The 18,967-nt window shown below is 45.4% G+C and overlaps 1 protein-coding gene across 2 annotated transcripts in view; it reads right to left on the reverse strand.

Moving 5' to 3' along the window:
* LOC120048341 (mannosyl-oligosaccharide 1,2-alpha-mannosidase IA) overlaps positions 1 to 18,967 on the reverse strand; it is a 223,700-nt gene that overhangs the window by 85,076 nt on the left and 119,657 nt on the right. For both annotated transcript variants that reach the window (XM_038994235.1, XM_038994236.1), the window contains exon 3: positions 10,076 to 10,191. In XM_038994235.1, coding sequence (XP_038850163.1) covers positions 10,076 to 10,191 — 116 coding nt within the window. The remainder of the gene's footprint in view (positions 1 to 10,075; positions 10,192 to 18,967) is intronic.

Below are 18,967 nucleotides of genomic sequence, written 5' to 3' on the forward strand. Positions count from 1 at the left end.
GGCTATTTGAACAAGAAGGAGAGTGATGTAGTGCTGCATTAGATGACCTGGCCTCCACTAGATGACCTGGCCTCCACAATCACTCGACCTCAACCCAATTGAGATGGTTTGGGATGAGTTGCACCGCAGAGTGAAGGAAAATCAGCCAACAAGTGCTCAGCATATGTGGGAACTCCTTCAAGACTGTTGGAAACACATTACAGGTGAAGCTGGTTGAAAGAATGCCAAGAGTGTGCATCAAGGCAAAGGGTGGCTACTTTGAAGAATCTAAAATATATTTTGATTTGTTTAACACTTTTTTGGTTACTACATGATTCCATATGTGTTATTTCATAGTTTTGATGTCTTCACTATTCTTCTACAATGTAGAAAATAGTAAAAAATAAAGAAAACCCCTTGAATGAGTAGATGAGTCCAACATTTTGACTGGTACTGTAGAAGAACCATTACAAAACCAGAGTAACACATCTAACCTGGTGTGTTTAGGGCAACCAACCAAGCAGGATGGGTCCCTGAAGTGATTTGCCTGGTCCATTTACACATTCATCTCTTGGCCAAATCAGGGAACACATTAAGTGTTCTCACACATCACACGTCACTCGCTTGACCTTTCAGTGTGACAACAGCCTGCGGGAACATTGCAAGGCTCCCCTCTCTTGCCTCTCAGTTTTGCCCCTGTGCTTCTGGCCTGTTTACAGACACTTTGATATGCAAGCATCTGCGCTCCCTCCAGGCAGGGAAAAGCAACACGCTACACAAGAGATAAACAAAGCTCCTTCTCCTCAGCCCTCTCCAAACGACATCCACGAGAGACTCTCTAACACTGAAGGGCCTGGATGTGCTAATTATCCAGTCAGTTGATGGTCTTTGTTAAGAACACTGGTGTTTTCTAGGGCAACTTGAATTACCATGTTAATGAATGGTTAGGTTGTAGGTGGTTGGGAACCTTTCCTATTCTAGGTAGACCTTGAGGGAGAGACTCATCTCTGTCATTGGTCTAGAAATATTAGTGTCGATTATAGGCCTATTCCATTGACGTATGAAGGAATACGCATACTGAAATGTCACAAAAAGGATAAGGATATAGCTTGTCTGTGATCACTTGCACAGTTACCCTGTTTGCCCTCTGAATATCTAAGAGAGTGAAAAACCGATGAGCTGGAGCCACAAGAGACAGCTGCTCTGTCTGGATAGATCACAGTGGCCTGTTCTCTTTGAAACACAATCACAAACCTCACTGCAACTTTTCCTCTGAGAGACGAAATCCGAGAGATGTTAGAATGACTATGATGGAGAAACGGAGAGCTGAGAAAGGCAAAAGAGAAGGCTTGAAGGCGAGAGCCTCGAAGGAGGGGTAATGGGGGATGGATCTGTCAATAGGGGATAAAACCCAGCCGGCAAGAGTTCATTAATCACTTTCTATTAGCCAACCATGATGAGAGACTTAGACTGGAGACCTGCAAGAGGAAAATACAATTTATCCCCCCTTTTCATCCCACAGCAGTCACTAGACTAACCAGGGGACTCGAAACCCGAAGAAAACGACCCCTTGAAAACTAATATGGGGCTATAAGAGAAGGATCTAAATCACTATCTATGGCAGCCAGGGACCACCAAACCCCCAAAACACTAATCAACACTGACACCTCCAACTATTCATTTCATGTTCGAAACCGATAAACAGCCTGTGGAATTTTGCAAAGTTAACATTAGATGGAGGCATTCCGAAGTTGCTCTTGTCTTTCTAATTGGTTGAGTCACTGGAGGAAAGTGTTTGATCAGAGTATTGCGTCTTCATATGAAATCATCAGGATGTGCATCAGGATTTTGGGGAGTTTGTTTTCGTTTCGGTAGCGGAGGAGAGTGACATTCTACCACCTTAATTCATTTACTCAGCAGCACAAAGACAAATACACTTAACTTTCAGTCTGCCCTCACACCTCTCTATTGCCCACAGTATTAAGTGTAGCCTTGTATTATTCACTAGACTTTGTGGAGAAAATCAACATGGCTTCTGCTGTTTCTGTCACTCACAAAGCTCTTTAGTGGATCAATCTGAAACCCGAGGAACCATCTACACCGAACAAAAATACAAAAGCAACATGTAACAATTTCAAAGAGTGTACTGAGTTAGTTCATATAAGGAAATCAGTCAATTGAAATACATTCCTTAGGCTCTAATCTATGGATTTCACATGACTGGGAATACAGATATGCATCTGTTGGTCACAGATACCTTATAAAAAGGTAGTGGCATGGATCAGAAAACCAGTCAGTATCTGGTGTGACCATCATTTGCCTCATGCAGCACAATACAGTAGAGTTGATCAGGTTGTTGATTGTGACCTGTGGAATGTTGTCCCACTCCTCTTCTATGGCTGTGCGAAGTTGCTGGATATTGGTGGGACATTATTACGAAAAGGTAACCGCCACACTGAAACTTTTACCTTGAATGGATACCGTCGCATCGCTTATTGATGCTGACTTGACACATGCACCGCGTCAGCAGTGGTGAAACGGCTAGATGTTCCGACTCTGAGGGGTTTTGCGCTGCACACACTCACTGATCAATACAATAACATTCTCGCCCACCCCCACACACACTGATCCAATGAAATGGCAGACTTCTTGACACACACACACACACACAGATCCAATAAAAAAATTATTCTGCAACACTGTTTTATTTTAAGTGTGAGACGTCCAATCAGATCATCTTCTGACAGCTAGCTTGATTGACAGCTAAATACGCAGATGTGTTCTGCAGGCATTGCACATGTGGATAGTTAACTGCCATTTAAGATTTTTTAAACGTGCAGCTTCCTCTTCATCTACTGCTGCGTCCAATGTCAATAACAAGGCAGACAACCCGGTCCCGGTCAAGAAGAGAAAATACGATCCCGACATCATCAAATATGGTTTTAAAAATGGCGCCGGAAGAAAGGGCAGCAGTTTTACGGGCGCCCAACCAATTGTGCTATTATGTGGGGGGTTTTGCGTTATTTGTAACTTATTTTGTACATAATGTTTCTGCAACCGTAACTTACGGCAAAAAAGAGCTTCTGGATATCAGGACACTCACCTCGGATTAGACAAAGATTTTTTCTTCAACAAACAAGACGCACAAGACATCCTCCAAACATCCGGCAGGGCCGACATCCACGTTGTTTGCAAGAGGATGCAACGCAGGTAGAGAGGACAAAGAGCCGGATGCCTGGTCAGGACCCGAAAAGGCGAGTGGGAAAGCTGCCGTTACCATCTATACTACTCGCCAACGTGCAATCATTGGACAATAAACTAGACGAGGTACGATCACGAATATCCCACCAACGGGACATCAAAAACTGTAATATCCTATGTTTCACGGATTCGTGGCTGAATGACGACATGGATATTCAGCTAGCGGGATACACGCTGCACCGGCAAGATAGAACAGCACACTAAGACGAGGGGCGGCGGTCTGTGCATATTTGTAAACAACAGCTGGGGCACGAAATCTAAGGAAGTCTCTAGATTTTGCTCGCCTGAAGTAGAGTATATTGTGATAAATTGCAGGCCACACTACTTGCCTAGAGAGTTCTCAGCTATACTTTTTGTGGCTGTTTATTTACCACCACAGACAGATGCTGGCACTAAGACCGCACTTAGTCAGCTGTATAAGGAAATAAGCAAACAGGATACCACTCACCCAGAGGTGGCGCTCCTAGTGGCCGGAGACTTTAATGCAGGGAAACTTAAATCAGTTCTACCAAATTTCCATCAACATGTTAAATGTGCAACCAGAGGGAAAACAATTCTAGATCACCTGTACTCCACACACAGAGACGCGTACAAAGCTCTCCCTCGCCCTCCATTTGGTAAATACGACCACAACTCTATCCTCCTGATTCCTGCTTACAAGCAAAAATTAAAGCAGGAAGCACCAGTGACTCGGTCTATAAAAAAGTGGTCAGATGAAGCAGATGCTAAACTACAGGACTGTTTTGCTATCACAGACTGGAACATGTTCTGGGATTCCTCCGATGGCATTGAGGAGTACACCACATCAGTCACTGGCTTTATCAATAAGTGCATTGAGGACGTCGTCCCCACAGTGACTGTACGTACATACCCCAACCAGAAGCCATGGATTACAGGCAACATTTGCACTGAGCTAAAGGGTAGAGCTGCCGCTTTCAAGGTGCGGGACTCTAACCCAGAAGCTTACAAGAAATCCTGCTATGCCCAGCGACGAAACATCAAACAGGCAAAGTGTCAATACAGGGCTAAGATTGAATCATACTACACCGGCTCCGGCGCTCGTCTTATGTGGCAGGGCTTGCAAACTATTACAGACTACAAAGGGAAGCACAGCCACGAGCTGCCCAGGGACACGAGCCTACCAGACGAGCTAAATCACTTCTATGCTCGCTTTGAGCATGAGAGCATCAGCTGTTCCAGGTGACTGTGTGATCACGCTCTCCGTAGCCAACGTGAGTAAGACCTTTAAACAGGTCAACATACACAAGGCTGCGGGGCCAGATGGATTACCAGGACGTGTGCTCCGGGCATGTGCTGACCAACTGGCAGGTGTCTTCACTGACATTTTCAACATGTCCCTGATTAAGTCTGTAATACCAACATGTTTCAAGCAGACCACCATAGTCCCTGTGCCCAAGAACACAAAGGCAACCTGCCTAAATGACTACAGACCCATAGCACTCACGTCTGTAGCCATGAAGTGCTTTGAAAGGTTGGTAATGGCTCACATCAATACCATTATCCCAGAAACTCTAGACCCACTCCAATTTGTATACCGCCCAAACAGATCCACAGATGATGCAATCTCTATTGCACTCCACACTGCCCTTTCCCACCTGGACAAAAGGAACACTTACGTGAGAATGTTATTCATTGACTACAGCTCAGCGTTCAACACCATAGTACCCTCAAAGCTCATCACTAAGCTAAGGATCCTGGGACTAAACACCTCCCTCTGCAACTGGATCCTGGACTTCCTGACAGGCCGCCCCCAGGTGGTGAGGGTAGGTAGCAACACATCTGCCATGCTGATCCTCAACACTGGAGCTCCCCAGGGGTGCGTGCTCAGTCCCCTCCTGTACTCCCTGTTCACCCACGACTGCATGGTCAGGCACGACTCCAACACCATCACACCATCACTCAGACGACACAACAGTGGTAGGCCTGATCACAGACAACGACGAGACTGCCTATAGGGAGGAAGTCAGAGACCTGGCCGGGTGGTGCCAGAATAACAACCTATCCCTCAACGTAACCAAGACTAAGGAGATTATTGTGGACTACAGGAAAAGGAGGACCGAGCACGCCCCCATTCTCATCGACAGGGCTGTAGTGGAGCAGGTTGAGAGCTTCAAGTTCCTTGGTGTCCACATCAACAACAAACTAGAATGGTCCAAACACACCAAGACAGCCGTGAAGAGGGCACGACAAAGCCTATTCCCCCTCAGGAAACTAAAAAGATTTGGCATGGGTTCTGAGATCCTCAATAGGTTTTACAGCTGCAACATCGAGAGCATCCTGACTGGTTGCATCACTGCCTGGTACGGCAACTGCTCGGCCTCTGACCGCAAGGTACTACAGAGGGTAGTGCATACGGCCCAGTACGTCACTGGGGCTAAGCTGCCTGCCATCCAGGACCTCTACACCAGGCGATGTCAGAGGACGGCCCTAAAAATTGTAAAAGACCCCAGCCACCCCAGTCATAGACTGTTCTCTCTACTACCGCATGGCAAGCAGTACTGGAGTGCCAAGTCTAGGACAAAAAGGCTTCTCAACAGTTTTTACCCCCAAGCTATAAGACTCCTGAACAGGCAATCAAATGGCTACCCGGACTATTTGCATTGTGTGCCCCCCCCAACCCCCCCACCTCTCTTTTTACGCTGCTGCTACTCTCTGTTTATCATATATGCATAGTCACTTTAACTATACATTCATGTACATACTACCTCAATTGGGCCGACCAACCAGTGCTCCCACACAGTGGCTAACCGGGCTTTCTGCATTGTGTCCCACCCACCACCCGCCAACCCCTCTTTTACGCTACTGCTACTCTCTGTTCATCATATATGCATAGTCACTTTAATCATATCTACATGTACATACTACCTCAATCAGCCTGACTAACCGGTGTCTGTATGTAGCCTCGCTACTGTATATAGCCTGTCTTTTTACTGTTGTTTTATTTCTTTACCTACCTATTGTTCACCTAACACCTTTTTTTGCACTATTGGTTAGAGCCTGTAAGTAAGCATTTCACTGTAAGGTCTACACCTGTTGTATTCGGCGCACGTGACAAATAAACTTTGATTTGATTTACAAATAAGACAGGCAGGGTGAGTGTAGACCGCAGTGCGTCCTATGCAACGAGCTGTTAGCTAATGAGAGCATGAAACCCTTCCAAAATAAAAAGGGATCTGGACACCAAGCATCCAAGACACAAAGATAAGACAGCTGACTTTTTTTTTAAAGGAAATGTCAATATCTGGAGGCCTCACAAGATTCATTGAAGAACCTATGCACGGTACAAGAAAAGGCACTTTGCGCATCATTCCTTGTGGCCCAGCGCATTGCTAAGTGCAAAGCCCACACCAGCGCAGAGGATCTCATACCCCCTGCTGCGATTGATATGTGAACTGAAATCTTGGGAGAGTTTGCTGACAAACAACTTAAAACCACATCCCTATCCAATGACACCACGAAGAGGAGAATTCGGGACAGACATCAGAGCGCATCAGTGCAAATGGCCATTACGCACTGCAGCTAGATGAATCCACTGATGTGGCTAACCATACATTCGAATGGCATGGGATAATAACTTTGAGGAGCAGTTCCTTTTTAGTGCGGATTTGCCCACCACCACCACTGCAGAGGCTGTCTTTAACACAATGAATATGTACTTTGGCTCCATGGGACTGGCCTGGGATGGGTGCCATGATGTGAAAGCACCCCGTTGTAGTAAAGCAGATCCTGGAGATGGCACCGAGTGCGACGTGGAACCACTGCTTCCTACATAGGGAGGCATTGGCAGCGAAGGACATGGTGCCTGAGCTCCACGCCACTCTCCAGGATGTGATCAAGCTTGTGTCAACTATATCAAAAAGAGTTCTAGGGAAAGCAGGTGTTTCAGGCCTTCTGCAGGGATATGGGGAGGGAGCACCATCAGGTGCTTTATCATGCAGAGGTCCGCTGGCTTTCCAGGTGTAAAGTGTTGGGTCGCTTTTATGAGCTTTGAGCAGAGATTGCTGCGTTTCTTTTGGTAAACAAGTCACCTCTGCCTGAACTTTCTGATTGTGAGGAAACGCTCGCGCAGGTTCCCTACCTGGTGGATATTTTTTATCTGAATTCTCTCAATGTGTCAATGCAAGGGAGGGGGCACAATCGATTATGAACAGAGGGACAAAGTGGATGCCTTCAAGATGAAGCTTACCGTTTGGGCAAATCATGTTTCTAACGGGAGGGTTGACATGTTTCCCAATGCTGATTTCGATATTCTGAATCAGATCAACAAAGCGCACGGCGAAACACCGTTAAATAGCATCTTCTCAAGCTGCAGGGAAAGTTTTGCAACTACTTCCCGGAGGCGAACATGAGACAAGACGACTGGACACGGGACCCCTTTCGAGTGGAGATGGGAAGCATCACGTTGCCAAGCAACGGAGAGGATCAGCTGGTGGAGCTGTCATTTGATCGTGGACTGAGCTCCCGGAAATGACACAGTTCTGGTGCAGCGTAATGGGAGAGTATCCTGCTCTCGCCTGTCTTGCAGTCAAAATCATGCTACCGTTCAGCACTACCTATCTGTGTTAGTGAGTTATTGTTCAATGTGTTAATTATTGTTGTTAATTAATTCTGACATTCATTTGACATTTTATTGAACTGGTCAAAAACGTACACCTTAAAAACCATTTCACGGTTGTGAAACTATTCACATGGTAATTGCTGATTAAGAAATGCTTATGATTGTTGCTTTTCTATTTGAACCACTGGTATGTGTTACTTTTCATGAACATTATTGGACTGCTTTTGATGTCATGTTGTGAGTCTGACCATTTATTACTACCCACTCCTGAACTGGTGGCCTAATTAAATAGCTTATTCTCTTCAATTGGTAAATGTTTTCTCAGTTAATATGTCTGTGTAATGACTTTCTTTAATACCATAATAGTAGCCCGTTGAGACAGAGTCTATTTTGCAAGTGAAGCCTGCCCAAGAAGGCAGCTGCAATACAACATTACTCAATTGCCATTGTCAAATTTGGGTCCCCAGCCAAAACCGATTGAGAACCACTTGGTTAGAGCATGAATGACTGCGTTGTTAGTGGTTTAATTAGGTGCATAAGGTTCCGTAGCGTTAACGTGTGGGGAAAATATGTAATTTTAACATTCTCTTTTGCCACTTTGTAAAACTAAATGGCTGAGCCTAAAAATGGATCAAGGTTTGGAACAATCCCTATAAGTCAATTAGATCCCTGCCCCAGTTCCCAAAGTATGGTGACTTTGACCTAAAATGGCCTGGCGTCCATAACAGGACAGATATCCGTCCACTCAGACGAGGAGACCCTCTGGGACAATTGATCGGAGGAGTTGGAGAATGGTGACAGATTGACCTCGCCCAGTGACAAAGTGCGGCCGGGAGTGTAAATCCTCCCTGGGTGTCTTTATGATGCTGACGAGGTTGCTGTTTGTCATGGGCTGCCGTTACTGAGTGTCTCTTGCCCTGGCTCTCTCTGCCAAGACCAGGAGCTACTGCTGCACACCCACATCGATTGTCATCTTCATATTGCCCAACTGCTGCCAGAGGGAAAGACTGAAAAACTGTGTGTGTGTGAACTCGTGTGTGAGTGAGCGGGTGGGAGAAGAAAGAAAAACAGAGGAAGAAAGGGAGGGAGTAGAGAGTTAGAAAGGAGAGCGAGAAAGGAGCGAGACATGGCTTGCGTTGTGTGTCTAAAATGGTATACATGTTCTGTACAAACACCGTTCTTTGCACGTCGACATCTATTGACATCTAAGTCTAGCTCATCTAAGTTCACAGCAACTACTAAGAGCACGTCAAACCCGTCACTCAGGAGGTTTGAGTAGATTTCAGTATAATTTCCCAAGAGGGACAACGCCGAAGTGCTATAGGGAATAGCCAGATCAATGAATAGACAATAGAAAATGCTTGACCTCAGACAATGTATCACCTTAACACATTAAAGACATCTCTTAGCCAGTACATCTCAGAGAGATGATATTTGATTAGTGACTAAACCAAATTGCCTTTGGACAAAATTAACTATCCTAATGAGGGACTCCACAGAGTGGAATTGAGGGCCTATAACTAGTCCGTTAGCAACAGGGCACACAAAGCCTGGCGGCGCTTACCTTGCTGGCTGGCACCATCACTCTCACTCACTCAGTTTCCACATAATGTCCAAACTGGCAGACCTCTCTGTTCCCGACTCCAAGAAGAGGTCTATTATCATGGAATTACTCAATGGGGAGGCCAATGACCTCCTCTCTCTCTCTCCATGCTTCCACATACATTCTCTCTTACTCGCACCCTTTTTTATTCATCCAATCCCACAGCACACAGAGTTCTGGGAGAGTTCAAATCATCCCATGGCACAGTAACAAATCGTGGTTAGAATGGATCAGTTGTTCAGGGTTGGCCACACAAGACATCCTTTACTCCATCTGGAATGCCCTATATAGCTCTGGCAAACTGCCCCACCCCCTGGACAGGACTTTGGGTCAGTAAGGGGACAATCGGCTTAAAATCAACCTGGCACACTAAGAGCACTGGTGATAACTTTATTAAGTGTATGCCATCCTAACAAGTGCCAAGTCAGACAGCCTACTTCTGGTGTTGGGGTAGTTGATTGGTACTCCAACATAAATGGCAGAGTAACTATCCAATAAGATAGGAGGGATTGAAAACTTGGTCAATCAGGGGACACCAGATGGCCTAAAATCAACCGCAGCACTAAGACCACTACTAAGAGTGTTTGTGGTAGACGATTGGTCCTCTAACATGAATGGCAGAGATGATATCCAATGAGTGAGTTTGATCTTACCGAGTTCAGGTCCAGGCTGGTCTCCACCCACTCCTTTGCGTCATTGTATTCGTCCATTAATCCCATTATATACAGCGTGTCCAGAGAATCCACGATGGAGGCTCCCCTCAGACCACCTGCAAAACACACAGGACACAGAACAGTCAGAACCATGGGGTATAGGGACTTGCAGTGCCAGACATCACACTGCATTCTCGTTCTGGATGAATTTAGAATGACTAGAGGTGAGGCTCAGAGACAGAAAGCAGACAGAAGTACCAAGACCGCAAAGTAAAGTTAAGCCAAGCCCTAAAATGCCAAACCCCAGCTATCACATCTGCATCTTTAATCTTGAATGATGGTATGACATTGTGTAGGCTAGATGAAAGGCATCTACCTCCAAGATGAACATTAACAGTCTAGCCTGCTGCGTTCCTAATTGCATTCAGTGCTGGAACTGTGATCCCTATGCTCCAATGGCTGGTTGTAGATGCACTACAAGGTTACGAGGTTATTAAATTCCCTTCACAACCTTAATAAGAAATGCTCAGAGGCTTTTATTCAATCCCACAGCCCTTAAGAGCAAGATTGGATGGTCTTTTTCTTCTCATATGAAGAAATATGCGATACGCGGCTGGCTGTAATGGAAAGAGCTGTGAACAGAGGAGTCGGTGTCCTCATTGTGTTACTGAGCAAAAGAGTTCCAGGAGAGACACACCAACTGGAAGCCTGAAAATGGAGTAATAACAAGAGCGGAAACTAGGCCAAGATATACCGCAGGACTGGCCATTACATGCACTGTAGGGCTTGAAAACAGAACTAAAAGGTACAGTAACCCATCCGTCTGAAAAATATTATGTGCACCTTCATGTTCACCCGTAAACAGAGCTCAACACAGATACGGTGTCTATCTGATGCAACAGCACATCAACACAGCAACCTGGCACATGAAAGTGGTGCGGTTCTTATGAGCAGTTATTGTGTGGCTCGGCAGATACGCAAATGTAAAATCGTACCTTGAGGCGACAAAACATTCACGAAGCAGAGGCAACAGAACACAGGAGGCGAGAAGGGGAGCGATAGTTTCTCTAACCCGAGTCATTTGAATTTGGCCGGACTGTGCAATGCAGTGGGCGGCTAAGACGCCAGGGTTTGGCTTGTCTGATGTGGTTTGGGTGGCGGAGACAGACGTCAAACTCTCTTATCGTCATGCAAGCCTCTTCCCTGCAAACCCCAACTCAGCTTTCCTCTGACCCTCGAATATTTCTGCCTCAGATTTCTTTTTAATCTAAATAATCATAGCCTACATGTAATAGTAGCCTACAATATGTGCTTTTCAGATTACCCAGAAAGCCTCTCACATTGTTGACCTTTCACCCTACCACATTGCCTACTGTGGTCAGCTGATAAGGTAAGTGGAGAGTGCAGAGGGTGCAGGGATGAGGGTTCATAGGTGACATGGCTGAGTGATTGGTGTCATATACACACTATCAGCCCCATGTCATATATTAGGGCTGTTGGTCACCTGGATAGTCCAGATTTTCCATCTGTAGATGCTCTACAGATGGTCATACTATCAACAAACTGTACGTTGCTAAGCAACTGCTTTCTAAGGTTATGGTTAGGGTTAGAATAAGGGTAAAGGTTAGGGCTAGGGTTAAGTTTCGGGTTAGAGCTAGGGTCAGTTTTAGTAGATAGAGAGTGTTACCAGGCTATTTACTCGATTTTATCCCTTGGAGGACTGCAGTGCCTTTCTCACTCATAATTCTTTACACGGCCACTTTGCTCCAAAACCTTTAAGTCTGATGTGTGGTTGCAGGGCTCAGTGACAGGGCTCTCAGTGTGTTGTCTCTCCACTGCCACGGTCAGTCGCCTCCCATCTAAAACATGCACCCACCCACCAACCAACCACGCAGCTAGTCACCTCCCATCTAACACACATCCCTACCCACCAACCACGCAGCTAGTCACCTCCCATCTAACACACACCCCTACCCACCAACCACGCAGCTAGTCACCTCCCATCTAACACACATCTCAGCCCACTTCAGCTGGGTTGACCCTGACAGGGATTCACCTTACATTGAGAATGAGAGGGCACTGCTACCGTCCAGCTATAGCTAAGCACATAGCGGCCGATTCAGAGTAGAGATAAGCATGCATAACTTGGGCACTGCTACCCTACAGCTAGAGTCACTGCCCAGTCACGGGAAATCCATAGATTAGGGCCTAATGAATTTATTTAAATTGACTGATTTCCTTATATGAACTGTAACTCTTTATATTTTTGTTCGGTAGTTTCATATACGCTATGAATGTAATGTACGTCACTGACATCTTGCCGACACTGTGAAAACTCTGTGAACCAAAGTGAACTTTTTCCTGTCTCTAGCAGGTCTCGTTGCGAAGTCCGTTGCCAGCAAACAAAGACTCTCAAAAGCATATTCTCCATTTCCGTTTGTGAAGGACTCTCACTATGCATAGTGAGCACTTGACTGTACTGTTGCAATTTGATGACAAATCATGTTTCAGAGCACACAGAGGGAAAAAAGCGATAGCTAATACTCCTCAATACCGATCCCGGCGGCGGCGAACGTCAGGGAGTAGTGGAGTGAGGAAAACTCCTATTGAAAACAGCAGCAACTAAGCACAGATGATTGATGGACTCAGGTGAGAGAGGTAACAGATCAATCCATCACACATTACTCCCAGGGCCCCATGGCGTGGCCCAAACATAAACTTTATTTATTTCAGAGGCCCTTCACCAAGGTGCCTTGGTGGCTGTATGAGCACTTGGTGCAGGTAGGGTTACTGGGGTATTTATCAATACATTTTACACACAGGAGTGGCTTTGGTCTTCACATTCAGGTAATACCGAACATTAACCATCAAAGCTTAAGTGAGGAATCTATAATCTAACCTTGACAGTCAGCCACAAAAACAACAACACCATCCATCCATCTATAGATTCTCGGTGTAGTGAGTGCCACACGCGAGTGCTGGGAGACACATGAGACAGTAGAAATGATTTTGTAATAACAGCTGCTCGCCAAACTGAAATGTAATCACATATCATGTGTTTAAATTCATACCAATTAATTATAAGATAACCATTTGAAATGCTGTAATAAACTGTTTCGATATGCTCCCATATACCAAATTGATTTAAAAAAAGAGCAAACATTGCAATTGCTACGCAACCATAATTACTTTAACATTAATTTAAGCAAATATGAATGAATCTAATTTCTTCCCCCTAGCAACTCAGGAGCTCCTGTACAGGAGCATGTCACAGTAGAGTCATTCATATCATTTATTGTGTGTGTGTGAGAGAGAGAGCGAGAGAGAGAAAGAGAGAGAGTGGGTGTGTGTTTGCATGTGTGAGAGAGAGAGAGTGTGTGTGTATGTGTTTTCCAGCATGTGTATGTGTGTGTGTGTGTACAAGCATGTGCGTGTGTGTTCATGGGTATATATTCTATGTTGGAGATGAGTGCGAGAGACTGTATGTGTGTTACTGTGCATTGTGTGTACAGAGTGCAGAGAAACCTATTTGTGAGACATTGGCTGGTGGATGTTCATTTATCAAAGCTGTCACTGGCTAGGCAACAGGGTCAGGTTGGCTATACTAGAGAGCCTGGATATACATGATCAATCAATCACACACACACACACACACACACACACACACACACACACACACACACACACACACACACACACACACACACACACACACACACACACACACACACACACACACACACAGAAACACACGTGCGCACACCCAACACACAAGTACACATGCAGCACACACGGCAACAAATTCCATCAGACTGAAATGGTGTTAACCATTGAGACAAACGGCATGACAGAACAACATTCCCTCTGAGTAACCTCTTACCCTATAGGGCTAATCAACAAATGAACTGTTCTGTTCATTCAAGTTAAAGAAACAAAATGGATGACTTGATCACCTCTCTGCATTGACAATATTGAAATGGTATTCAATAGGCTATAACTTAATTAGCCCTCTCAGGGATAATTTTGAAGGCATTTTTGGAGAACCCATACTTACTGTACATTCTGTATGGAACATTGGCCACCTTTCAGTGAGGACCATCAGTAATTACCATTGACGAAGGAAGAATAACCAGAGACAAAAAAAATGATCTACATTGCTAATTTGTTCAGCCATCTTGTTCAATTAAGCTCTCAAACTTCTACCAGAAACCGTGAGAGAAATAGCCCGGTAGCATAACAAGGTGATTTGAATAGATAGAGACTCTGGTATATCATATTCATTACACCACTCTTGTATTACTGATTGCGGGTGTCCAATTACCATCACCAGGGTAATGCTAGCCTCATTAACGTCAACGCATCTGTCCATGTAGCTTCCTGTTCAGGTCCAGTGAGTGGTAGCTGGGGTACAGCTTTAGCCTCGACATGTCAGTGTTCAGGAATCTAATTTGTTGAACGTACTTAGAGGTGTCTGTGTAGCATGGAACTGCAATGAGTGTAGGGGGGGGGGGTGAAGTTGAGAAGAGGATGAGAGCATATTGGGGGAAAGCCAGGGAGGGTAAAATGTGTTATGAACGTGTTCCGGGAAAGAGAGAGGGGGGGGTCTTAACAGCAAAGAGAACAGTAAGGAGGAGGAATGTAAGAAATACCAAGGCTATCAATCAGAGTGGAGTTTTCAGCAGTATTTTATTTTTATTTAACCTTTATTTAACTATCAGTATGGAATATCAATGTCAGAGTTTAACCTCAGACACACAACTGACAGCAGAGTCAATGAAAATCAATACAGGACGAGTGGCCAAAATTAATTTGACCTATTCGAGCTGACGATCGCTAAACCTTTACAAATGTACTTTCCCTCATGGGGTAACTGTTGCAATGTTATATCCTTAGTTTCAAGAATTTCCATCAGGGATGTACTCTTTCCTTTCATGTCATGCGGTTTCTGTCACAAGTGTGACATTCTTCTGGATCGTCAGACCTTTGTGTCCTCGGGTTTGCCAGCTACCCCTTGGATATTTCTAATACAATCATTCTTTTTTTGTCTACAGTTCCCAGTCAGAGTAGCTGTCTGGAGCCCAGTGAGTTTTGCCCTCTCGGGAGAAACATCCACCTCCACATCCTGCTGAAACCACCTACTGTGGGCAAAACAACCACAGGCTGTAAGAGAAATGTCTGGCTCACCTTACCTTGTTTCAGTCTACTACGAATAAGTCAGAGAGATTGGTGACAACGTAAAAAAAAAAGCGCCACTTTTGTCAAAACACACTGTATTACCTGAAATGGTTATTGGTACAAAATAGTTTCCGACCCACTTCAATCTCACGGAACCTCCCCAAGAGAGCATTCCACCCACACCGACCTAGATCCCTTGAGGCCAATGAACTCTCAAACCTCTCTAACTCCCTAATGGTGAACATCACACATTCTCTGGTCACTGGAAGTAAACTGTGAAATGATCAGCAGTATATAGGCAACAGCAATAGAGCCTCTGTTTGAATCAAACATAAAAACGACATAATTGCCATGGAGACAAAGCTGCTGTGATAGGAGCTGTTTACTGATGCACATGATCTAATCCATCAGCCTGAGGGGAGCTGACCCTGTTGAATGTGAAGACGTGTGTGTTTATGTGTTTGTCTGTGTGCGTGTGCGTGTGCGTGTGCGTGTGTGTGTGTGTGTGTGTGTGTGTGTGTGTGTGTGTGTGTCTGACAGTGATGTAGCACCGGTGTCGAGTCCCAACCGGCTGTAGCAGAGAGCTGGGAGAGGATGAGGCAGGGAGAGAGTGGGAGACAGTGTGTGTAAAGTCTGCCTCTCGATGTACAGCCACACAGAGCAGACACACACCGGCTGGTGACCTGCTCTAACGTCCAGCTGAATGCTGAATCAAACCATTTACCAGCATAGAAAATGTCATAAATGGGAATGTACTTCAGAACGGTTCAAGGCAATAATACCTGTTGACAACTTACTTGCAGACAATCTGGGCTGGGCGATATGATGATATATATCGTGTGACGATAGAAAAACGTCTATCGTTTCATATTATGCTCTATCGTGCATTTCGTGTTGTCGCAAATCCCACTCTTTACGGCAATATTTTTTGGCAATTGGACGACGCTTTGCGCTCTTCCACACGTGCCATGTGAAAGGAAATGTGCAACACAAACAAACATGGAGGAGAGTGAACGTGACACAGAGCACGGAGACACGGAGCTCGTACCTAAAAGAGGGGCTACTTCGGTCGCATGGACGTGGTTTGGGTATGAAAAGTCTGACACGGACAAGAAAACCGTCCTCTGCAAAATATGGCGCAGGCCGGTCTTGACAACAGGCTCAAACACCACTAACCTCTTTTACCACCTACGCTAGAATCATGTGAAACAGGGGGCCTCCCGGGTGGCGCAGTGGTCTAGGGCACTGCATCGCAGTGCTAGCTGTGCCACCAGAGACTCTGGGTTCGAGCTCAGGTCCATGGGGCGACGCACAATTGGCCTAGTGTTGTCCGGGTTAGGGAGGGTTTGGCCGGTAGGGATATCCTTGTCTCATCGCGCACCAGTGACTCCTGTGGCGGGCCGGGCGCAGTGCATGCTAACCAGGTCGCCAGGTGCACGGTGTTTCCTCCGACACATTGGTGCGGCTGGCTTCCGGGTTGGATGAGCGCTGTGTTAAGAAGCAGTGCGGCTTGGTTGGGTTGTGTTTCGTAGGACGCATGGCTTTCGACCTTCGTCTCTCCCGAGCCCGTACGGGAGTTGTAGCGATGAGACAAGATAGTAACTACTAACAATTGGATACCACGAAATTGGGGAGATAAGGGGGTAAAATAAAATAATAATAAAATAAAAAAAGATTCATGTGAAACAGTACGGAGAGAGTCTACAAATGAGACCCAAACAAGTACAGTCGAGTGCTCAAAACAAACCCCCGACTCAGACGTTACAAGAGGCTTTTTCCCGCGGCACACCATATGGCAAAGAATCACGAAGATGGAAGGAGATAACAGCTGCCGTTACAACTTACATCTGCAAAGACATGGCCCCAATTTACATGGTCGAGAAACGGGGGTTTCGTAAGTTGGTGCTAACACTCGACCAAAGGTACCAAATACAAATTGATGTGTGACACGTATTAATGCCAAAATAACATGCAAAACAGGCAAGCCCCCAAAAATATATATATATTTTAGGCCTATATTTATTTTGTTTGCAACTATAGTTGAAGTGTTTTCTATTTACCTTTTTAGATTTTATACATTAATACATTTTGTTACATGCTTAATTGAAAATTTGCACAAAGGTTCTAAATAAAAGGAGAAATAATCAAACATGAGTAAGTACCTTTTATTTGTTGAGTATAATTCAAAATGTAATAAGAAATAGGCCTTTACATGTGGTCATTTTATTTAAACTATTTATTCATTGAATGTACAGAAAATGTGCTATATCGTGATATGTATCGTTATATGAAATGGGATATGAAATGACCTATATCGGGATATGAGATTTGGTCTGACAAGGTCCCTTACACTATATCACCCCTAAACAAAGTACTGACTGCAGTGTGCCTGTATGGCTGTTGTTACAGTTGGTATCGTCATCATCTCAGCACGGGTGGCCACCATGGAAGCAGTACCCAGACCACAACACAACACAGAGAACCAATAACGTGACTCCCTCGCTCTTCATTTCGCCTTTATAATGTTCCTCAGGGGAAAACTAACAACTTGACAAACCCTAATGACATATAAAGTAAACTATCCCTGTACCTGATTGGCCTCTTCTATTTGGTGTTATGGTTTCCATAACGCAGCCAAAAAACAAGACCCAGCCAATGAACTTAATAGGCCTAGTTCCTCAAGTTGTCCACCCTGATAGCCCTCACCTGGGGGGAGGGAGGGGGGGGGGGGGGGGGGGGGGGGGGGAGAGAGAGAGAGAGAGAGAGAGAGAGAGAGAGAGAGAGAGAGAGAGAGAGAGAGAGAGAGAGAGAGAGAGAGAGAGCTTTCTCATTTACATCCTCCGCACCCTAATTAATATTTTGATGCAGGAGGCTTTAATGCGCGCTGATTTTAATTGCCCCCCTTATTCTTGTTTTTCAGTTCCTACTCCTCATGATATTCCAAACTAATTGACTTAAAGCCATCTTAACATCAACATGTGTGCTCCTTGAAACTTGCAACCGAATGCAAGACAAAAGGCAGATGCGCACACGAAAACATACTGTATACACACACACACACGCACAAAAGACAGATGCACACACGCAGGCACACACATCACACACACAGAACCCCCCCCCCCCCCCCCACACACACACACACACTCAGATACACAGAGTAACCAAACATGATTAGAAAGGCTATAATCATGTAGCATGCGCGTACAGATGAGTCAGTCTAACTGGCATCATCTAATTAGCCACTGAGGGAGCGTGAGACAAACACAGAGCATCTCAGCCCCCCAGTCCTGTCAGATGCTACAGTATCTCCAACGAGGTTACAGACTGCATACTGTGCTATCGAACCCCTCTGTCCATCCATCCACCCCCTACTACTCTCACCACGATCGATTGACACACAGCCACTGTGGGAAGAAGATTATATCCGATGCTATATTAACCACTAACCCACCACATCTGATTGGAGGTGACAACTGTGCCATGATTGGTCAGTTGTTTCAGACCAGGATGGGCCTACGGTGCCAACAATTCGACGACATTGATACCAATAGCAACTAGCTGTAGCAGAAAGAGCCTACACCACAAATTGGAGGCACTCCGAGTCTGCAGCTCGGTAAACTAATTGACAGGTCTTCCTGTTACCAGACGGAGATGCGGAGGGCAGAGTGAAGTTTGCATTGATTCTAGCGCCCGCAGGCTGTGGCTCCAGCAGTAAGC

Source organism: Salvelinus namaycush, chromosome 5, assembly GCF_016432855.1.
Source record: "Salvelinus namaycush isolate Seneca chromosome 5, SaNama_1.0, whole genome shotgun sequence".
NCBI lineage: Eukaryota > Metazoa > Chordata > Actinopteri > Salmoniformes > Salmonidae > Salvelinus > Salvelinus namaycush.